The sequence below is a fragment of the Carassius gibelio genome, chromosome B5 (assembly GCF_023724105.1).
Source record: "Carassius gibelio isolate Cgi1373 ecotype wild population from Czech Republic chromosome B5, carGib1.2-hapl.c, whole genome shotgun sequence".
NCBI classification, from domain to species: Eukaryota; Metazoa; Chordata; class Actinopteri; order Cypriniformes; family Cyprinidae; genus Carassius; species Carassius gibelio.
Genome location: NC_068400.1, coordinates 25907584 through 25931499, shown reverse-complemented (window position 1 = coordinate 25931499; position 23916 = coordinate 25907584). Strand labels below are relative to the sequence as shown.

The following is a 23916-nucleotide window of genomic DNA, read 5'->3' as shown; positions in this document are numbered from 1 at the left end:
TGGGGCATTAGAGGGGTTTAAGATGACTAATGGAGAGAGACAGGGTGCTGTCCTTCTCTGTTGGGGCAACCTGTGATGGCAGCAGACCACCAGCCCTGTTACTAGTGGTGACATAAGGGTAATTGGGGCTGTGTGTCTCTCCTACCAGCTCAATCAACTGCTGCTTGGCTGCCTTTTTTCCCTACAGGCTTCGACTGACACAAACCATGACTGCGTTTAAATGCAACCTGAGAACTGTGTAATTGCTTTGGTGAATTGAAATAAAGCTGAAGTAAAGATAAGATCAAATCAAATCTTAATGAAATATAACTTATGTATTTTAGTATTTTGTTAAGTGCGATTGAATGTGAATAATTTCAGGGAAAAAAAGTGCAATAAATTAATTATTTTATATAATCGGTCAACAGTACTAATATATATATATATATATATATATATATATATATATATATATATATATATATATTTTTTTTTTATATTATCACTTATTTATATTTTTATATACGTTTATTTATATTTATTTTTATATTTATATAAAAACAAAAAAAATTACATGCAAATAACTAAATTTATGTTAATGTGATTAATGTTAATTAAAATGAAAAAAAAGTGAATTAAATACTATGAATGATATTAATACATGCATCAACTCATTTATTTTATAAATATACCAGTTAAAAACTACTTATGTCTATACACTAAATTATAATAATGATGATATAATTTTTAATTTAACAAATGTTCATTTAAGTTTCTCTTTGTTGCTTTTTACAAAATGTGTTACTTTGTTAGGTGTCTACTTTGGCATGATTATTCTAGCTTGGAATAATACAGCTGTAAATTCATAAACACATTATTGCTGTAAGACACTGGCGTATGGTAGAAAACGTTAATGATTTGCTTGTGACATTCCGCTCTTTCTTTCTGATGCTTTCTTTACTATTTCTGCTCCACATTGATTACATCGACTAAGCCATGACTTTCAGCATCTCGTCGCCACGATGGGTTGTTTGACAGTGTGCTGAATATTTTAGGACAGCAGTGGTCACAAGAAGAACATTGTGTCCTCACTCACAGACTTGAACACTGCACACAATGATGTTTACTCCTCACTAATGGGAAACTAAATGACCATATGTCTGTGAGAATGTGGATGTTTGTACTGTTCTGCTGTGTTAGATTGCAACTTGGTTCTGAACAATCCAATTACTAGGGAACAAGACACTCTTGCTGAAAAAGGAAGCACAAGCCTTTATTCCTCTGATAGCACTGTCCTCTAAGGCCTCTTACAGCCTCACCCTAGTACTCTTCCCTAGCTCTTTACCGTATATTTTAAAATGTATTTTTTTCGAGCATCTTATTCAATCAATCAAACCCTTGCAAGAATTTATTAGAAAATACTTTTCTAATTCTACTCATATTGCAACTACATTTCCTTATCTGCATTTTGGGCAAGTCAGTCCACTCTGTGACCGTCCTGACAACAAGACTTTTTTCTATGTAGGTAGTAGTTTTAGTAACACCTTTAGATAAATCATTATTAAAATCTGATCAATTATCATACATTTAGATTCTTTAAGCTTCTTTTTTTTTCTTTGTAAGAGCTGCACAGTGTATTGCAGTGTATACATTTATACACAGTTAAGTATAAATGATGATTTATTTATTTAATTTTAAGTTTTTAAAATTATAAGCACTATTACAAGTCTATTCTTTATGGTTAACAGTCAGGAAAGCCTGAATATATAAGGGGCTTTTTAAAGTTGTGATTTCCAGGTCAGGAAAAGTCATGAAATTTTCTTTAGTGGATATGAATTTTTTATTTTTTTGGTTTTGCTGTGCTCTAAAATATTGCATCAGTTAGATTAAAGGATTTTGCCTGCAAGCCAGCATTTGGGGGGTTATTGGGGACATTTTTGCATTATAAAGTATAATCATTTTTACCTATTAATAAAGAAAAATAAGTTATTAGCGATCATGCACTTGAATTCCACCTTAATCACTAAAACTAAAATGGAAGGATAGAGAGAAAGATTGATTGATTGGTTGATCGATTGATTTTCGTTGGCATGTGACCATGCTTCTATTTCTATCCCTCCATCAGTCTGAGATTGTCTTTTTTCAGCTATGTGTCTTAGTCAACACTTGAGCGGACAGCCAGCACACTTCACCCAATCAGAACATCAGCCTGCAATCCTGCCTACATCACTGTAGCTCTTATGGTGCCATTTAGTGACAGTTTCTTAAACACTGGCCAGGGACTGCATCCTGGGAGAGCTCCACGGGGGGGTTTGGATAGCTGTCTCCTCGGATAAAAGGATTCAGTAAGTACAGCTAGCATTCAGGCTGGCTGATAGTTGCTACAGGCGATGCACTTAGATGCCAGTCCCTCAACCCCATCCTGCGGTAGTGTGAAAATGTCGTGACAGTGATATAATGATGTTTGTAGACACAAGCAGCGGCATAAAGTGGGAAGTATTTAGTGAACTTTATGGTAGCATCTCACCTCTCTGTGTTTTAAGAGAGATTTGTCTCGGAAGTTTTAAATATTGCAGGCTTTTTTCCATCACTTCATTCCTCTGGCTATGGATAAATTCTTTATTTAACCATATTTATGAGCAGTTTCATGATGTGCTGATGTTGGCATACATGACAGATCCTATCTATTCACCCACAAGCTCTGTGAACTATTGTCCCCTCAAAAACACATGCCTTGATGTCTCAATCTGTCTGTTAAATGTTACTGTGTGTTCTTTTCAGAGCTGTGACAGACTCAGCAGGCGGCTCAGATTCAGGGCGAGAGACTGTCCCGAGAGGTTACCACAGAGTCAATGCTGCAGGTGAGAGCTGCTACCAGTTAGTGTCTACTTGCATGCCATAGAGACGCAGAGCATTCATGCATCATCACAAAAAAACTAGGATCTGTCTTTCTGTCTCTGTCTGTCTGTCTTTTTATCGTTCTATCATTTGGTCTATCATTCTTTTTCTGTTTCTGTCATTGTTTGTCTGTCCATCTGTCATTTTATATTTCTGTCTGTCAAATTCTAATTAAAATTCTGTTATCATCTATCTGTCAATCGAACGATCTATCTGTCTGTCTGTCTGTCTGTCCATTGTTATGTCTATCTATCTATCTATAGTTTTTTTTCAATCTTATGTTTTTTTCTATCACTATCCGTCATTATTTATCTATTTATCTGTCTGTCAAATTCCAATTCAAAATCTGTTCTATCTATCTATCTATCTATCTGTCTATCTGTCTATCTATCTATCTATCTATCTATCTGTCTGTCTGTCTGTCTGTCTGTCTGTCTGTCTGTCTGTCTGTCTGTCTGTCTGTCTACCTATCCGTCTATCTATCTGTCTATTGTTCTGTCAATCTATCTATCCATCTGTTCACCTATCCATCTGTCTGTCTGTGTATTGTTCTGTCTGTCTATCCATCTATCCGTTTATCGGTCTATCCGTCTGTCTATCCACCTGTCTCTCTGTCTGTCTATCTGTCTATTGTTCTGTCTATCTATCCATCTATTCATCTATCCGTCTATCCGTCTGTCTATCCGTCTATCTGTCTGTCTATCATTCTATTTATCATTCTATATATCATTATCTGTCTGTCTCTGTCTGTGATTTATCTATCGTTCTATGTCTCTATCAGTTCTGTAGTGCATTCAGCTAGGTCAAAAGCTCTCAACAGAGCCTCTCTTTATAACCTCAGGCAACAGCATTTACATTCCACATGCTTTTTACGCTCCCTCCATCCTTTGGTGAGGAAGAGGTGGAAAATACATAAAAATCAGGCGACACACACACACGCAGACATAATGCTTGTCAGATCCCCCGTTTAAGAATATTAAACACTGCAATTAGGATTCTGCTGTGAGGAAGGAGACGGGATGAGGGGCTGAGCAAGAGAAAGACAGAGGTACCCAAGCCTGGAAGTTTCGGTAATTAGGACATTGGCACTCAGTGTGAACCCACCAAGGTGTCAACGCTCATCTTTCCCCTTCCACCTGATCAGAAAGACCCCCACGCCAGAGCAGCGAGCGGGGGAGGGCAAGGAGAGAGAGACAGCCCTGCTTTCAGGAGACTCAAGGATGCTGCTCCCTGCCTTGTGTTGTTTTTGCACTACGTGCTCCCTATACTGATGTGTAGCGCATCAATTTTTGATGAAGCATCCACAGGCTCTCAGCTGTAGATTTCTGTAGGTAGACGCTGCAGTATTTTTCACAAGGTGTACAGGTCCATGGTGCCTTGTTAACTTCACCCTGAGCTGTCTGTCTGCTCAATACGCTTCATTGTGGCTTATGCCTACAGTTAATTATGCTATAAGCATATTGGTAATGATTTTGGGGTAAAGCTCAGATTGTGATATCAGGATGATTTCTTCCTTCGTAATACGTGTATTGAGTTGTGCTCTTTGTAGAATCCTTAGGATGTTTAGCCATTACTAATAATGCATTCTTATTTAAAGTATGAGCAGTTTCATGATGTGCTGATGTTAGCATACATGACAGACCCTGCCTCTATTGGTTCTTGTTATGCTGAATCTTAAATGAGGACTTTTAAAAAAGGACAAAACAGCATTCTTGTTAATTGAGCTGTTATATTGTATTATTTAAAATGTATCACATTACAGAGCTCAGGGCAGTGATAAATAAAAAATGCCATTTTTGAGGCACACACACACAAACACACACACACACACACACAAAACGATTAGCATCTGCAAGTGGTTTATAAAACTAAAATAAATATCTTTGACCCAGTTATTATTGGCCTCTTTCAGTTCTTGTTCACAATCCCATAAACTAAACCTTTTATAACTCCTACATGTAGAACTAAAGGATGTTGCTAAAACCTGAAAGTGGTCAAACTGAAAATGCATCCTGTCATCACAGTGTTCAAAATGCACTTTTGTGACAAATAGCCGTTATTTAAGCCATTAGCGCCAGAGCTGTCATGCCAGACATCACAAACCACGCAAGAAAGTACTCTCTACAAGACAAAATAAATAAATAAATAAATAAAAACAACAACCACAAATGCTGCACACATTTCACAATTTACAGAAAAGGACAGGATGGATTTATCCTCTTCGAGCTTGTAAATGCTGAGTATGCAATTACCCCTATAATGGAAGCGTTGTGTCCAAATTGGAGCCATTAAAGTGATTTAACAGAGGGAAGATTGGGCCTGGCATTTCTGAGACTGTGTACACATGGGGAGTTAAGAAATGTTTAATCACTGGGTTTTAGGGCCTATTAGGGTGTGAAAAAAGGGCTAGTGCGAGCCAGAACTTGCCATGGTGCTGAGGCACTCATTAAGTCATACTTTTATTGCATTCTGTTTTATTTCTTCATAATACCCTGCTAATTATTTTCGTTGATTTTAGGTTTCGAGTCTTTGTGATCTTGCTTTCATGTACTTGACACGTGAGTTAGGGGCTTGTTGTTTCCTACCCTGTTGTTCCTTTCCTTTGAAACAGAGAGAGGTTATTATAGATATGTGCTAGGTATTTATATATTTCTTTCATCTTAGTTTTTGAAGTTCTGTCATTGATTTAGCTTAGTCTGGAACATTCCGTTCATGTGTTGTCAGAACCTGTTTACACCTGATACTAATCTCCGTCTCTGGTGACCCGACGACTAGTGGTCTCCCAACACACTGTCCCAGATGGGTTTTCTGTAACCACTTGTGATCAGATTTTTAGGAGGGAGTCTGTTTTTGTGACTTCAAACATCTGTGTCACTGTGCACTGTTACTGTCATGATGAAAACTTTAGATAGAAAAATGTCTAGTTATTTCTAGACATATTTGAATTTAATTAAAAGTTAAAAGATTGCATGTTAAAACATCTTTGGAAGAAAAGAAAAAGTGAATCCCATCAGTCCAAAATGGGTATAGGCGGTCTCCAGTGCCCATGATTCCACGACTTCCGCATCTTTCTTCTTTATACCATGACAAACGGCTCTCTGTAGTCGCAGACATATCAGCCTTATCTGGTCATTTACGTTTTCTTCTAACCTAATTTTCTCTGTTTGATCTGGCTTAAAGGGGCTTCTTGAAAACGCACCCAATGTATTGATGTGAAAGAGGATGCAGCTTCTCCCTTTTTCCCTGCCACAAGAAGAAAGAAGACTGTCTGCTTTATTTCCCCCTCCTCTTCCCCGCTGCCTCTCTCCGCTTTGGCTCTTTTAGCACGCCGGGTTTTATCTAGCCGGCCAAGGCTGCAGAGAAATGGGCACCCTGGTGAGACCCAGTAAAGCATTTATTAGCAGCTTTGCACAGCGGCATTATAATGGCAGCCGCAGAGGCACTCAAGTTTGGCCTTTTACTTTCTTGTGAAGTTCAGTCACACATGAAAAAAAAAAGGAAGCAGCCCACCCTCTAATATATTCCCGATTTGATATCATATCGGGAGAGTGAGGGATGAAGGCTACTTTACAAAGGGAGCAGGCAGAAGGAAAATGTAAATAAAAGTCCTTGGAGGCTTTTGTGTCTGGCAGTTGTAGTTTGCAAAAGTGAGAATCGCGTGTTCCCATTCGTACTGCCCAGTGGAGCTTTTGAACTCTGGCTGTTTGAGCCATTGTGTATGAGCTCTGTACCATAACTTTCCCCGGCTGAACAATGCCGGACTGCCAGGAAGCCTTTTCCCACAATCGCCTTCAACTTGGGGTGCTAGTGTAGTAAAGAATTCCCACTGTCCGGAAAAAAGGGGAATAGTGACAAAGAGAACGGATGAGCGCCTTTCTTTGCTCTCTCTCTCTCTCTGCTTCCTGTCCCTCTCCCCCCCCCCAAAAAAATCTCTTTTTTTCAGGGTCAGCCCCTTCTATTGGTTTGATTTAAAAATGTTCCATGTCGTTTCAGTGTGTGCCCATTTAGCTGTTTTAATGTCGAGCACGGAAAGCGTTAAATAAGCGGTTACGGGACTGTGAGGGCAGTTGGCAGGACGCACCCTGATTTTGGATGTTGCCCACTTCTCTCTTTCACATGCCCTTTCTCTCTCTCTCTCTCTCTCTCTTTCTCTCTTCTCCATCCATGTGTAGGCGAGACACTCCTTCATCGAGCCTGCAAGAGGAACCAGGTGGAGACGTTGCTTCGTATCCTCAGCGTGCCTGGAACGGACGTCAACATTAAAGGTAGGTTTCTATATTCCTCCCCTGCCCTCAGTAGAATCGTCCCATTTCTTCTGTTTCACTTTTTTTGTGTGCTAAACTGGTAATTCATACAAAGGAAAGCCTACGTCACACGTCTAACCTTTGAGATCAAATGTAAGGGTGTGTCTGGTAGGTTCGGACACTGTTTTAGGCTCGGTTTAGTATTGAGGCGTCAAGCAAATTTTGTGCATGCCTTTCGTTTTCCGATCTCGTTTTGAAATCTTAACGTAATCGTGGTTATTTTTGCCATATACCCTGATGAAAATCCTGCTTGTATTGTTTTATTGTTGCGCTGTTTTTGACATGTTGTAAGTTTACTTTAACTCAAAAATTATTTTTTTAATGCCACTTTAGAATGAGAATGCTTGCACAATTATGTAATGACATTAAATGATTGTTTACGATTGAGGCCTGTTTGCAAAAAAAAAAAAAAAAAAAAAAAAAAATATATATATATATATATATATATATATATATATATATATATATATATATATATATATATATATATATATATATATATAAATATATATATATATATATATATATGTATATTTAATTTTTCAGTGTTCTGCTACTTCTTTCACTTGAAAAGCCTAGAGTGCAAATCTTAACATTTTATTTTTATTAAAAAAAAAACTACTAGCAAACAATTTTGTAATCAGTATGTTTGTGCTGTTATGTTATGATGTACAGAAATGTTTGCGTTTGAGGCCTTTTCGTTAAAAAAAATTATATTATAATATTACAAAAATATTTGTATTTTACAATGTTGCGTTTTGTTTTGTTGTTTCTTTTTTCACACAAAAAAACGCATTGGGAGTTTAAAGACAGGATTAATATGAAAACTACTAGCATACATTTGGATTTTGGAATCAGTTTGTTTACGCAATAATGGCAACATTCAGAAATGTTTACAATTGAGGCCAGTTCTCTCAAATAAATTCAAATAGTTTATGTTTTCATTACCTTTATTGTTATCATTACTAATTTAAACAAATGCATTCTATATTTTATAATATACTAGATAAAAAAGTTGAATAATTTACTTTGCATTAATGTAGCAATGTAATAGCGAATAGTTGATTGATAATGTTAGAAAAACACTATGAAGAGAAACGGTATCTTTTATGAATAGGCATTTTGTTATGATATATTCTGAAATTGAATTTAAATTCTTATTAATATACAATTATATGGCAAGAATTTAAATTACCTATTATGCATGTGCTAATTATACAGATTTATTTGACTTCTGACATCAGCAAATAGTAAAACATAATATACATAATTTATATTAATAAAGGACATATAATGTCCGTAAACTTTTTTTTGTTTGTTTGTTTAATTTGTCATTTGTCAAGCTTGACCTTGTGTGTAGTGTATGTAGGCACCAAAATCCTCACAGTATATTTTGTGTCACTGTTTGAAGATCATGCTGGTTGGACGCCCCTTCATGAAGCCTGTAACCATGGCAGCACAGAGTGTGTGAAGGCCCTGCTCCAGCACTGCCCAAACCTGCAGCTGGGCAGTCAGGTCCAGGGGGTCAGTCCGGTACACGATGCCCTGCTGAACCAACACACACACATCGCCAAGATGCTGCTGAGGCGTGGCGGTGAGTGCCCAACATACACATATATACATTCTGAGATCAGACCTTCACAAAACAACGCATGCAAACACATATATACACACACTCAATGCATGAAGATTCATACTGTGAATACAGATCTTCTTCACATAAGAGGGATGAAAACACGAGCGCACATGCACACAGTCGCGCTCACGTAAACGTGAACCCTTCAATGGCAATTTTAAAGAAGCTGTTGAATTTCAAAAAAGCCATGAGTTCACTTGTTCCTCCTGGTTCAGTCTCTCACGAGTCTCTTATCCAGTCACAATCAAACAGGCCCTTCTATGGGAGCCTGACTCGTATTGAATACCATATAATACCGTATTACTTCAAAACATGTTCAGATTTCTGATTCCTTTGAGAATGAGGCTGAATTTATTGAGTCATATGGAAGTGCCTCTCTTACTGGAATAAATAAGGAGAAAACAGTTTCTGTTTCCGTGTGTGATGTCAGTATAAACAAACTGATGAGTGAAAGCGGCAGAAAGTCATATTACAGCGGCATTACATGTGTAAACAAACAAGTGCTTTGTAAAAATCTGTTAAATCCAGGCCTCTCCTGTGGCTTAACAGTTGAGTTCTACCACACACACACATAGTGTTGTCTTCTGCCGTTCAGAGTTCAAGGTTTTTTACGTTCTTTCCTCTATAAAAACCATCCATCTGCAGGAATAACCCATCGGCGTGGATGACGCTGTTAGCATCCTCCTGAAGAGATTAGACAAGTCAGGTCTGCGGCTCTCATGAAATTCACATGCTGGTTTTTCACGGGGGAAATCTGTCAGAACAGAAATGTTTTGGCGCGCCTGGCTGTTTGCGTGCCACATGCAATCGATGTTTGCGAGCTTTGAAGCGAGCGCGACATGTGTCAATGCGGTAAGCGCGGGATGGCTTGACGACGGGGAGGGACTTGAGGAGAGACAAAATGAGACAGGCTCCTGGTTTCCCACACGCCTTACTGTCACTCTCTCTCTCTCTCTCTCTCTCTCTCTGTCTCTCTCTCTCTCGCTTTTCCATTTTGACTAATTATAGTTAATTTGATTTTGCTCCCCTATTAGCTCATGTAGATATTCTGGCCTCAAAAAGTAAATTAGATTGGGATTGTTTGGTCCCGGTGAGAATGTTTTTCTTTTTTTTTCTCATTTTTCTTCTTGCTGACTGAGATTGGCCCTATACCAATGCATAAAAAAAGAGGTCAAGAAAAGATGCTTTTTTTTCATGAAATTAGAATTGTGATGTGTCTGGGAAACAGACAGCTGACGAGATCCCTCATAGCACACGGAGGTGAACACACACTCGACTTGAGGACTGATCTCTGCCATTCGGCATCTTATTCACAGCTGATCATGTAGATATTTATGTATGTGTTTATTTATTCATTTATTTATCTGTCCCTTGTCTATTTTTCTTTATCCCTTGTCTAACAATTGCTAGAAAATGACTGGAAAAGCCATGGAAAATCATTGTTTAAAGGGATAGTTAACCAAAAATGAAAAATCCTATAATTTCCTCACATTTTGGTACATACAAACCTGTATGAGAAGATATTTTGAAGAATATAAGTATCTAAAATGTTTCTGATCCTCACTGACTTCCATAGTATGGGGGGAGAAAATGGAAGTTGAAACTGAGCCAGAAACTGTTTGTTTGCCAACTCTCTTTACTCTCTTCAGCAGAAAAAGAAATCATACGGATTTGAAACGGCTTGAGGATGAGTTAATGTTTTCATTTCTGGGAGAACTATCCCTTTAAAAAGCATGGAACTCAATAAAATTATTATTAAATATTACTAGGTAAATTGTTTTAGACTGATTTTAGTGTCTATTTATATAAGATGCCTAGAAATAAAATTGTTTCCCTTTATGAGTTGGGTCCACAAAGTCGCTCATTATCAATAGGTCATTATTATTGAATATAGAAAACAATTTAATAAAACATACAGAAATAAAGAAAGAGATTCAGATTCAGACCAAATGTACTTTCTTCAGAACATGTTGGCATATTTCTGGAATAAAAATGACAGGCATATGGACATGAAACAGTCACCTCGCTCTCACTGTTGTTCGCTGCTTTCAAGGTCATTCAACTTTTACAGTGTGCAAAACACGGCTTTCTTAATCCCAGCATTATCAGCATGAAATAATAATGAATGTTAGTGGATGGGTGGGTGAGAGGGTGAAAGACAAGTCCCTCCTTCTCCTGCCCGTGGGCACTGCTAACCATGCCATGGCCGAGGGCAGGGACGGGTGTCATCATCTTGCATAGCCCAAGGCTGCCAGCTCAAACCTCCCCCAAACACACACACACACACACACACTGACACATTGTAAGCATGGTGGAGCGTAAGTTCACTCAGCCATTTCCTGATTTGTATTGCGTATGGCTTCCAGCACCCAGCAGCTTGTATCCAAAGAATAGCAGAGCGAATAACGGCCATGAAAGAGCCTTCAAGTTACTGCCATGGCCTTCGAATCTTAATGGCTTGATGGTTGCTGTGAATACAGCTCTGTTTTCAGGAGTGGAATGGATTAAAGCTTATTGGCATGACTTGGGCTCTCTCTTACGAGGGTCAGCATCCAACAGATTGTTCTGCTCCGTCCTATTCACAACGTACAGAAAAGAACTATCACTTTAAACCAAACTGAGGTTTCTTGTAAGTGCTCAGCATCCCCTTTGATGAGATCCCAATGCAGGATCTGATGTCATTCATGTAGCCGTTTGTTCATTGAGAGCAATTAGAATGAGAAAATTTGTGAAAATTTAGCTTGAATTTCAGAATGACTTAGTATTTGTTTTTTTCCCCCTTTTACTCTAAACCTTATTTATTTGCATGTTTAATTTAGATTTTCAATATTATTTCATAACATTTTGAGTCTACTGTAGATAAAGTTATTCCTGTTATTAGTGTTTGTGGGCTTTAGATACTGTAGTCATTGATCGTTGACAATTTGTCAATATTATATATGGCAAAAACATTACAACTAAATTAATATTAAGGAAAATATAACACTTTTCTTTCTGCAGTACCACATCGCCAAAGCCGCTTGAGTGGGGTAATGTAATAGGCCGCCCAATTTTCCAAAATTCCAAAATTTCCAACAAATTCTGGTAGATGAAATCAAGTCCCATCTTATATCGTTTCCCTTTTAACTTTATTCGCATTGCCAAAATCTGTTGTCATTTACTCACTCTCATGTTGTTCAAACTTGAATTCTTCTTTAGAACACAACAGTAGATATTTTGTGTAAAAAAAAATATTTTTTTTTTTTTTTTTTTTTTTGTCAATGCAATGAAATGTCATTTCAAATGGTGTTTTGAACCCAGTTACATTATATTATATGGGCAAAAACATTGTTTCAAATATCTTTTATGAAAGTCATCCAGAATTGAATGGCATGGGATGAGTAAATAATGTACTAACCCTATAACACTGTTGCAAATACCATTTCAACTTTGTATGTAAACAGATAAAGTAGCTTTATGGCGCATTTTCACCTAAATTACCTGGAACATTTGTACCAGGAACTTTTTTTCCCAGGAACTTCCCTTGTACGAAAAGTTCTACCTCGCCAGCAGGGACTTTCTGAGGGGCAATTTTTTTACCCGGAACTTTATTTAGTTCCTGGTTCCTGCGGTGGAAACACACCGAGCACCAGCCCAAAGTCCCTAGATCCTGGGTAAAGTTCCTGTGGTGGAAACACGGCTTTACAGTATGTTTTACCCAAACACTCTTGTTGGGTAAGACTATAATGTCAATGTACTTCTCCAGCATTGTCTCATGACTTTCTGAAGCTCTCAACAGCATTGTTACCACCAAAATTTGACCATAGATCAATCATTCCTGGACTATATTTCCTACCCGTCTTTGATAGTATAGACAGTAACTCAGAGTAACAAAAGAGCCATGATTTCTTTTGTTGTGGTATTGGAGTATTAGAGCTTCTCTGCACTGTTGCTCCAGCACTGTAATGACAAACGATGGCTCAATGTCTTTGTTAATAAGGCTGAGTTCAAACGCAGTTGTTCTCCTTTCTTCCACTCTGTGTACATTAATAGGAGTATTTCCCCCTCGCATTTTGCATTGAAACTGCATTAGATTAAAGCTCTGGCAAAGCTCTCGATTTAGTCATTACACAACTCCTCATGCTCTGTTTGTTTGTTTGTTTGTGCTAGTCACACCAAATACATTAATCAGCTTCTCTTCTCAGACTTCTCTCCTCGATCCCTGTTTCTCTTTCTTTCAGTCTCTCTCTCCCTCTGATTGCGAGCGCCTTTGAGCTTCCTCTGCATAATTTTTCTCCTATTAAAATGCATAATTAACCAAGTCACTTCCTCACACTGAGCTCAGCAGGCTTTCAGCTGTGCCACTGTTAGGATCAATACTGAATGTTTGACTCTCTATTTGGTGTGTGTGTGTGAGTTCCACCAAACTTGCAGCATGCTCTTTTTCTTAAAAAATGGCACAGATACTCTCTTTGGAATTTTTACTAGAATGCTTGCACAGTAATGACAACCCCCACAGCAGGACATTTCGTCAGTTGTACTGGTTTGTGATTTTTGTGGCATCGTGCTGGATAGCCCTGCCAATACCGACATTTCATTGGTTTAAAATCTTAACCACAAGTTGAACAACAAATACCTACTGAATGGATTTTGAGTTTGGATAATTAAATTACTTAATAAATCTACTCAGCCCAATCTAGTTGTGTAATACCTGTGGTTAGGACACAGGCTTTTGAGACAGTGTGCACATTCAGATGAATCGGACAGAGCTCCAAGACAAAAAGGCATGACTTCACTGATAGTAAAGATAAAAGATTGCTATGAAGTTTGGAGCAATAATATGAGTATGCAAACATTTCCTTTTCTGCTTTAACTCAAGATTCGCATTAAAAGCTTTATTAGTACTTCAGTTTATATGTAGTCAAACATGGCCAGACTGTTTATTATTGGCGATTGGCATGTACTTTCTGCTCATTCTTGGACAGGAAGGGTCCTTTTAATCTAGCCAGTCACAGCATGCCTAAAGCATGCCACAATAAAAACACAGAACAAACTTCTTTTCTCTAAACTGGCATTCTATCCAGGAGTAGTTGCAAAACACTGGAAAAAGAAGCTGTGGAAATGTATAAACTTGTATATATACCATAAAATAAGATATTTAGTTAGATATATATATATAGTTAGTCTAGCGTAGTACACGTAGCAGAGGTTTTTTTTAACAAGAAGAAAGAATGGAAAAACACTGGTGTTAGAGGGTCAATTTATTTATTTATTTTTTAATAAGTAAAAAGAAAACAAGCAGATAAAATAGAAATAGAACCGAGAGTGTTAATATTAAATGACATTATTTATATATTATGATGTTAATACCAATTTGGCACAGTTTGGACAAGGGATCTGTTCTCATTGCACCATTACCTTGTCAAAACAACATTTTTTCAAAGTGGACTGGTGCACTTTGAGTCAGAAAAGATAATGAGATCAGAACTGGTGATTTCATCCAGCTCTTGCCATTTTCATGTGCAATATGCATCAGACAGTGGTCTGGCATGCCGTGTGAGGCTGAGACCAGATCGTTGAAACCGACTCAAATCTTTATAGAGCTCCATCTGCGTGCCATAACCGACACTGTGCTGCTCTGATAATCTAGGTGGGATGAATGGCACCTATCTCTATCAGTCTGGCATGGTGGCATCGATGGGTCTACGCTGTGTTTGTAACATGAACCGAGGAGGGGCTCGTGCGGCTCGAGTGAGATGCCAGGGAATCAGATTTACAAAAAGCTTCTGTTGTGCCCCCCATGCACAGTAATCTGTCCTAATCTGTGCCTGCCTGGCCTTTTGTCTTGGTCAATCTCTGTTAGCTCAGTGTAATGTGATTTCACACACACACACACACAGACACACACAAACAGATTTACGTTAGATCAGTGTGGGTTCATAGCATAACAAAGAAGTGTATGGTGTGCCCTATAGACTAAGGCTTGGTGTTGTCTAGATTAAATATGTGTAGATACAAAACGGATGGAATCGTTTTTGCTCTGTTTCTGCCTCCCCTCCTCCACCTTTCTATTCCTAGTCTTCGTCTGCCCTCTAAAGGCTAAGGGGCGGCTTGCTTTGCTCTGACTGATGTGTGGTTTACATGCATGTTAGCAGCAGCAGCTTGTCTGCGAGGACCGAATGCCCCTGCATTGTTGTCGCCTGTACAGGGGGCATAATTACCATCGTTGGCATTTAATCCCCCAAGGTGTTTTATTTATCTGCCGAGCAAAGTATCTGACACATCACGCCATTACCTGGACTGACTTCAATCGTTAGGCATGACGAATGCGCCAGCGTCGTATCTAAACCCCCGGCTGACCACTCCAGCGGCTGCACGTGCGTCCGCGTGGCTAAGCGCTGACAGATGTGTGTTTCATGGGCCATTGTGAAGAAAGGGTTGTGGCTGATCGTGCCGTCCTGGGGGAGAGAGATCTGCCCGTAGCTCGCATTCATCAGCAATCGCTGGCAAACTCATATTTGCAGTCGGGAGAATAGGGCCCCGTCTCAGCCTTTGTCAGATTCCAGTTTTCGGCCTGTCAGGTATTTGACAGCTCTGCAGCAGGACCGGAGTTTTAAAAAAAAAGTGCGCTACCTTATTCAGATGTTGGCGGACAGGTGTATTCTCAACGAGAAAGATTCTTCAACGAACTCGAAGAGAATTGTGTGCTTAAATGATTGAGGAAGGGCCTTTTTCACATTTCCGGGTTACTCAGCAATGGATGTCATCATAGTTGGGTTAACTTCACGAGCAGTGAATGGGAGAGTACCACAAATATTTTTTTGCTTTCCCATTTGCTCAAATAGCAAAAAGAAAAAGTCCACGATAGTAAACAAGGAAAAACATTGAGAGAGAATTCCACAACAGAAAATAAAATTAACTGATAACGGCAGTCAGAAATGAGAACCATGTCAAATTTACCATCCCTCCCATGTGGTGCTGCCTCAGAAACACCCTCGTGTTAGCGTTAACTAGTTTTTTTGTCATTTGATGCAAAGTTGATATACTGTAATACAAAGTGTAGTGCTATAAATGTACATACGTCTTTTTTTAAATCAAGATATAAAAAACTTTTGAGGAATTACGATGCTGATGACCTTTAAATGCATTTTCACAGTCTTGTGAAAAGTGTCCATTATTTATTAAAAGCAGGGGTGCCCACATTTTTGTGTGGGGATCGACTTTTCAAATGACAAACTCATTGAGATCTACCAATTAAAAAACAACGAAAGCTTGTTCGGACCAACACGTATATATTTATTTTGAATCAATCTAATACTTAAATAAAAACATTAATGTTCAGTTTTACTTGAACTTGAGACGCTCGAAGCAAAACAGCGCTATATGCCGGGATATGCCCATATGCCCAACAGCCTTTTCTCCTATTAATTATCTGTCATGATCTCACAAAGTTTTGTTATTATCTATGACTGCACAAACAATCTATCATGTACATTGTGTATACACTGTATGCTGTAACCAGAGGATTACAACTTGTGTTTTCAGCAGTGAGTGGATTCTGTCTTAACATGTGTCTCTGATTGACCATTGCGTTATAGAAATCAACAGATGTGTCTGTGATTGGCTACATTGCTCAACACAAAAAAACACCCTTTATGCTCTCCTAAAGCATGTTTAAAAGATGTGCAATCTACCACCATTGCCTATGTGATCGACCTATTGATTTACAGTTTTTTTTTTTTTCTGGCTAGCGAAGAACTTGGTTTAAAACTGTGGTAAAATCATGGCTTAAACATTCTCAGCATGTTCCAATATAGTTTTAATAAATGTTTTTTTGAATACCGATGCTGTATTTTCATCATTAGCTTCCGGTGTGGTGTCATGGTACTTATAGTGCAAAATGAACTTGCACTTAGGCATGACTTGGTGTGTGCGCTCATTTTGGTTCCAATGAAAAAGATGTGTGAATGTCTAGTGTGTTGTGAAGGACGCAAGTGTTCCCCTTCCCCTTCCAGGAAAAAAGAAAAACAACCCTTTTCAAGGCTCGGGCACCATTTTAACCGTGCATAAAACATGGCCTTCTCTCTGTCCAATTTTTATCAAAGTTGTAGAACGTCAAGCAGGGGGAAGCTGGAGGCAATCCAAGGCCTCTCCCTTCAACAAAGAATAGAGATTTGCAGATTTATTGAATTGTCACTGTATTTCAGAGTCTTACAGTAAGCACTGAAAGGAAAACAGTGTTTTCTTCCTGTCAAACAACACTGTTTTCCCTAAAGCCAACAATGTACACATCTGTCAAGGATTCAGAGAAGTGCACACTGGCCTTAAACTTGTGAAGTTCTTGCTTGAGCTCTGGGCAAGTTCTCATCCGTGGAGGGGGTCACGGTGATGACCTGTTATGAAGAAATTTGTTGTTATTCTCTTCCATTCGCTCTCATGGACTTACTGTCTTCTTCAGCTCCTTGACCCCAGCAATTGCTCTGACACTGGATTTTGAAAACCCTTTTTTTTTTTTTTTTACCAAAGTGTTCCAGGAGTTATCTGTCAGCGTAAGCAGGTTTTCATAACAAATTAAAAATACTGTGATGATCCCATGTACAGTGACGGTATCAGATTTGCATCACACGCTTTTATCCCAAACCACTTTACATTTATCTATTTTTTTTATCAGTTCATGTATTCCCTGAACTTTGGAACGTTGCTTATATTCATTTTTATTATATAATTTGTGCGTTTTGAAAGCTCAATATTCAAAAGAATTCCATTGAAACAGATTGACCATCAAAAAATATAAAAGAGAACAGAGGCAAGAAGATTTTATTTCGTGGCCCTGTCTAAAGTAATTCTGTGATATAAAGCAGCGTATTTTTTTTCCCTTGCACTTGCAAATAATGATCCTATCTTTTGATAGTGGGATTTCATCTGAGTATCAACAGCGAGCGGAAAGCACGGCAAAGCTTTTAAGAGAGGAGCAGAGTTGTGTGAGATTTAGCAGAACGGCTGCCACATTAGCACCGAGGTTTAAGAGTCAAGTATCGTCGAGAGCAGTTTGCCATAGAAAAGGGGAGATCTAAATGGAAACAAAGAGCACACTTGACACTGATGGCGTTTGCTATGCCAAGAACGAGTGTGCATGGGCTTTACCTTCAGCCACATTAAAGCCACTTTAACTGCAGTCACAAAAGAGAGCAAAAGTCATTTAACCAATTCATATATGGGCATCTAGAAACTCTGTTGCGAAAATCAGACATCGCTAAGAAATGTGTTATTGCAAAGAGCTGAAACTGAATACAGTTAATTCAGTGTTTTTTATTTCCTGTTACATTTTTATACTCCTTTGCAAAAATCATTCATTTCAAATAGTGCCAGTGAATGGTTGAGGCCACACTAACAGAAAAACCCTGAAAAGTAACATCTGCAATTTTTTTGTATTGGACATACTGTATATCGTGGCATTCTTTGAAATCCCATGTACCATGAGACAACTTCGCCACAGTACATTTTTAGCAAGAGCATGCAATCTCGCAAGATGTTTTTACATTAAATATATTAGTTGGGGGTTATTGTTATATTAGCGGTTTCTGAATTTAAGTCACTGAAGATCTTTCCTGTTCAATTTCCTGTTCCTGCCATTTCTAGGTGTCATTTAGACTCTTACGGGAGTTTGCAGTCTGTTAATTGTGTTAGCATAAGTTAGCTGTGATGCTAGCCTGTGGCTCAACATTAGACTAATGGTGTCTGGAAAATATCCTTTCTTCCTCCTCACACAGCTGTGTTGTTTATTTTTTCAGCTTTAATTTAAAAAAAGCATGGCTTTAATTACTCCGGATGACTGACAGTGTGTTTAAGAGACTAAAACAATTCAGCAGATTGGATTTTCACATTGAACAATAATGACTCAGTTTGCTTTTGAGCCGTTGCTGAATGTGTTGATGTGACGTCAGTCACCTAAACATTGTAAATTTGCCAAAATGTAACTAGCCCTACCCTGCTAAAAACAACAGATAAATCAGCTTCAGAAGTTTGCTGGTCTTAAATAGTTTAACATGGTCTAGCTTTAGGCTCATAAGATGGTCAACCAGTTGGTCTTCATGCCTGAGTGTACAAAGCCCCCTACAACCACCAAACTAGACCAGCTTGACCCTGTTAGGAGACCAGCAGGCCATTCAAAGTTAGTTTAACTATGTCTGATCATCTCAAATGGTCAGTGCTGTTGTAAGCTTGTATGGTAAAGTCCTTTTCTTGTTCTTTTCAAGGCTCTCCTCTTCTAAAGCTGTGTGACGATCAAGGCCGGACCCCTTTGGACCTGGTGTCTTTTGAGGCCCTGCGTGATGAGCTCCTTCGCTGTGCAGAAGAAGGTGACAAAGCTCTGGACGCTCCCTGCTCTGAGGTTCGGGATCTGCCCTTCATAGAGTCCTGCTCATGGGTGCTCAGCTGCCTGTTCCTCTCCTACCTCCAGGAGCAACACATACCTACCTACAAATCCCCCCTTACACCTCTCCACCTTAGTCCCGCTGTATGCCGCACCCTCATCCGCCTCTGTCCAGGTGAGCTAGCCTCCACCTGGGGAGATTCCCGTGCCGTGACTCTGGCTGAGGACCTGAGGACTGTGTTGAGTTTGGAACAGTATGGGTCACAGATGAGCCCCGCGTTGAGACGCTGTCATGGGGATCAAACCAGACTGTTCGTGCAGCTGCTTGATGACCTGCGGGCTGAGGGGGCGGCACTGATCACCGGACGCTCTGATTTTGACTAGTTCTAAAAGAGGCTCTAGAAAGGACCAAATGGGCATCTATCTGTAGAGACAGTGGTAAAGCTCTGCCTTTTGGTAAACTACTAGTAAAACGTGTTTCCTGGTGTGTTTAGTGAGGTTTGAACGGATGGAAATAAGAATTAATATCACCCTGACAGCATTGCGCTCATGTTGTAGTGATTGTGCACTTTAGATGGTGTTTGTTGGTTGTTAATATTCAAATCTGGGGATTATTTGATTGTTGTATGTGCAAAAAATATGTTTTATAAAACACTATAAAATCATTTTTGAATGTTTTTTTTACAGTAAGCTGAATAATATTTTATAAAAATGTCTATTCTTAAGAACTTTTCTTCATTTAATTAATTGCTAGTATTTCTTTAATTGTAAAATAAAAATAGAGAGAAATAAAGAAAAATGAAAGGAAATAAAGATAATTTGAACAATGCAAAAAGTTGAAATATAACATTTTCACACCCATTCAAAAGTGTGGAAACACCTATGCACATTATTCTAGTTATTTTCAGAGCTGGGTAGATTATTTACAAACTGTAGTCCGTCACTGATTCCAAAATGCACGACAAAAATTGTAGTCAGTAATGTAGTCCATTACGTTATAAATTTACTGTAATATAATCTGATTACATTTGACCAAATCCCTTTATCACGTTGATGAAAATGGGATAATCTTTGTACCATATTGATATAAAAATAGATGGAGAAAATATATTCCATTTGTTGTTATTAACAACATGAAATGTCAATTAAACATCACAAGATGTAAAGGTTTCCCAAACTGCGGCTTGTGAAGGAACTGCAGGGGGTTTGTGAGTTTAAATGAATTATTATAATATAATAACTAAAATAAATCGTTTTAAAATAACAACAATCAACATTTGTTTACCTCCACATCATGTGAACATTCATTAATGTCAGAGAACTGTGAACATGTGTTACTTGGCCAAGTAAATATATTAGGTTAAAAGTTAAAAGATGGAAAAGAATAATTAGGAAGAATAAATAAATTTATTAATTTATTACTATTTTGTGAATAATTTATAATCGTAATCAGTAAAAAAGTAACTAATCTTATTGCAAGTATTGTAAAATTAAATATAAGATAATTACAAGTAATTCATTTTTGTAATCTAATTACAAGTAATTCATTTTTGTAATCTGATTACGTAATCCAAATGACATGTAATCAGTTAACATCATCCTGGGAAGATTTTAAATCAGATTTCACTTTTTTTTTTTTTTTTGTTATCTGGTCCACTCTTTAAAAAAAAAAAACGGTGTGTAGAAATTAATTTGAGAAGTTGCGCGTATATACCTGTAAGTTGCAGTCCATTAGACTTCTGCAGCTCCCCATGCCTTTGTCCCAAATGAATAAACCTAACTTTAGCTCAAGCCCTGCCAGTAAAACATCGCTTCACATCTCTCTGATCCAGGATGATGGAGGGAACTCATATGTGTGCCACGTGGGGTTAATAATCATTCCCCTCCAAACAACCGACTCCAGTACAAAAGCAGAGAATCCACTCAAGACCTCCATGAAGAATGAGCCGTTTCCTGATCAACTACAATGCAGCCTCCGGAGGTGACGGGGGATCACAGAGTCCGGCTCTGGGATTAGAACCCAAGACGCTGCGGATGGTCTGAGCCTGACAGCCCAAGAGCGATGGAGGATGCTGAGGTTAATAAATAACAAGCTCAAGTGTTCTTGCTTTCAGCGTGACTGTGATTATTAGCGTCTGGCAGAGCGGCCGTTTGTACTGGATCACGCCGTGTGATGCTACGGTGTCATATTGAATAACAGCAGGGATCAGACAGGGCCGAAACAGCCAGACTAACAAATGATGGGAGGCCGCAGAGGCTGAGAGCACAGGGGAGCCCCTTTGGAGGAACACACAGTCCCTCCATCACTCTGAGAGAGCGTGTGAAGAGCGCTTACTCCGTGAGGTGTTCGGCGGGGAAACCTGGCTCACAGCAAACGGCTTCAAATATAGCAGCGCTGGTGAAGGTGTAAGAAATGAATGAACCAGCTCGTACACACCTGTGTGTTTGTCTACAAAAGACCTTTAAAATACTATTTAGTCTTAAAGGAGCTACTTGGATGTAAATCTGGATAAAGCTATATTAAAAATAAAGCTATATTAAAAAACAAACTTATAAAACTTTAAATAAAATAAAAATCTATAAATATTCGTGAACGATATTAATATATACTATTATAATATACAGAAATAATACTAAAATAGGAATGCACAAGTCATTATTGTTTACATGCCTTGAGATTTGGTTTTTTATTGATGAACGCAAGCAATAATTATATAAAAAACAAAAGGAAACATCTTTAAAAGTAATGACAAATTATTTGTAGTTCATATCTTAGTTTCAGTTTTTGTCTCAAATCTGCCAACTGTGTTCCAGCCAGTCACAGGGAGCAGTATGACATCACAGGCAACAGGTTCATAAACTGATCACATATATTCTCTGAACACATATATTCTGTTTGTTTTTACAATAGGAATATTTACAAAAAAACAAAAATGGTTAAATTATTTAAAAATCTGGTATAAATGAAAGTGCCTATATTTCCTTTCCACTAAATACATTCTACATAGTTGTCTCTCTATATAATTTCCCGGAAAGATCCACTTTGGTTTGCTTGCAAACATAGCATGTGCACTTTTACAAAACAAAAAGCTTTTTGGATGTAAAAACCATTCACAATAAACCCACTTAACAACTTAAATCAACACGTACAGTCCAGAAACACATTCAGGCTTAGAAAACGTTCCTTTCTGTTGCTCAAATCATCATTGTGTTGTTGTTTCTTCACTGAAGTACCGTCCGTGTCCTGCTCAGTGGGGATTGTGTTGTCTTTGTAATGGAGATCCCTCCGACAAATCAATGGTCTTTCTATATGATAGATGCGATACGGTAAATGAGAAGTCAGGAGGGAGGCACAGGGATGGGGCTAGTGTCCTTTCTGATGTAGCCTGTGCTGTGATCTTTCATTGCTCGCTCGAGAGCACCTCCATGACCTCCCTCACAAGCGGCTGGGTGAACGAGAGGAAATGACAGGAGCGCCGGGAAAGCAGCCCGCGTCTCTCTTTTTCTCTGCGGCGGCGTCAGTAAACCTCTACCCTCCAGTACCCACCGGAGGCCCTAAGGCAGCCTGCCACACGCTATAGACTTCTCTCGTCAAGCAGCCGATCCACAGAAATGAAAACACTCACAGACGTTCGCCCTTCAAGTTTGGGATTTCTCGAAAGATTTCAGCCGGGTTTCCCTCTATATAATGACACTTGGCCTTTAGAGATCAAAGTTTGAGCTGGCGCCCAACGTAGGGCAGAGTTGCAGCACATGGGAACATGACAGAGGAAGTCGCTTTCAAATGAGAAGTGCTTCTCTCGCCACACCATCAAATTCTGGCGGCCAAAACCCACGTCTTTATCAGCGGAGTGGCACTCGGCGGTGCTTTAGGAGCAAAGGATGAAGAGGGAATGATGCAAGGGAAAATGCAAGGTAAATTCCCTAATCCCCAGTATGAGGACAACGCTGATACTGCCACGGCTACTATTGGTCCAAAAAAGTTTACAATAAACAATCCCAGCATGCATCATTCATACTGTTAAAAGAACATCGAAATGACGTAACGATATCGCAAACCTCACTGGCACTGGGCATTTTTTTGAGTAATTTCCACGAGCACTTTAGCTACAGCCATAAATCGGACCGTTACAGGCTCAGCTGTCGACTCCGATAACAGCTGCGGATAGCTTTAGATATGGCAGTGACCGGGCCGCGCAAATTATAGGGTGCAAACTGCAACTTAACTACCATCGTTTTCCCTTCTGTGGAGGTGAGGTGTGTCGGCACAGGTGGGTGTATTATCAGCAGATCCTGCTATTTGTGGTTAGAGCGGCTCAGTTTGCTGCTGTGGAAGGACACCTTGGCTTTTAGAGCTGTCTGGTTAGTGGCAAGCGCTGACAAATAACCCAGACTGTTTGACTCTAAAAGGGGTCAAGAGCTTTCGCCGCTCTCCCCGCAAAAATAAACCCCAAAAAAGGACGGATGGTAATTAACAATGCGCTCTTTAACTCTCCATGCTGCAGCTAAAACAGGGACAAAAAAAGAGCGAGGAAGAAAGACAGAAAGAGGCTGGTTGCCAGTCAGTCCTCTCCTTCTCCTTGGCGTCGGGAGAGCATCCGTGCGAGAAGAGGAGTTATCCTGGGTTATTTTTCTTTTTTTTGTTTGGGCTGTGACTGGGCTCCACTTTCAGCTCTCGGTACTGCATCTGTTAAAACACACACAAGCACACACACATGGTCAGGTGGGCGGATTGATAGCGGCTTCTG

General features: G+C 39.0%; 2 protein-coding genes across 6 annotated transcripts in view; one reads left to right on the top strand and one right to left on the bottom strand.

The window, feature by feature from the left end:
• slf1 (SMC5-SMC6 complex localization factor 1) overlaps positions 1–19833 on the top strand; it is a 28155-nt gene extending 8322 nt beyond the window's left edge. For both annotated transcript variants that reach the window (XM_052556460.1, XM_052556459.1), the window contains 4 exons: positions 2761–2840; positions 7050–7142; positions 8593–8775; positions 19053–19833. In XM_052556460.1, coding sequence (XP_052412420.1) covers positions 2761–2840; positions 7050–7142; positions 8593–8775; positions 19053–19552 — 856 coding nt within the window. In that variant the 3' untranslated portion in view covers positions 19553–19833. The remainder of the gene's footprint in view (positions 1–2760; positions 2841–7049; positions 7143–8592; positions 8776–19052) is intronic.
• A 1991-nt stretch (positions 19834–21824) lies between these two features.
• The window catches only part of LOC127958168 (multiple C2 and transmembrane domain-containing protein 1), a 149027-nt gene continuing 146935 nt past the window's right edge, over positions 21825–23916 (bottom strand). For all 4 annotated transcript variants that reach the window (XM_052556969.1, XM_052556970.1, XM_052556971.1 and 1 more), the window contains one exon: positions 21825–23855. In XM_052556969.1, coding sequence (XP_052412929.1) covers positions 23784–23855 — 72 coding nt within the window. In that variant the 3' untranslated portion in view covers positions 21825–23783. The remainder of the gene's footprint in view (positions 23856–23916) is intronic.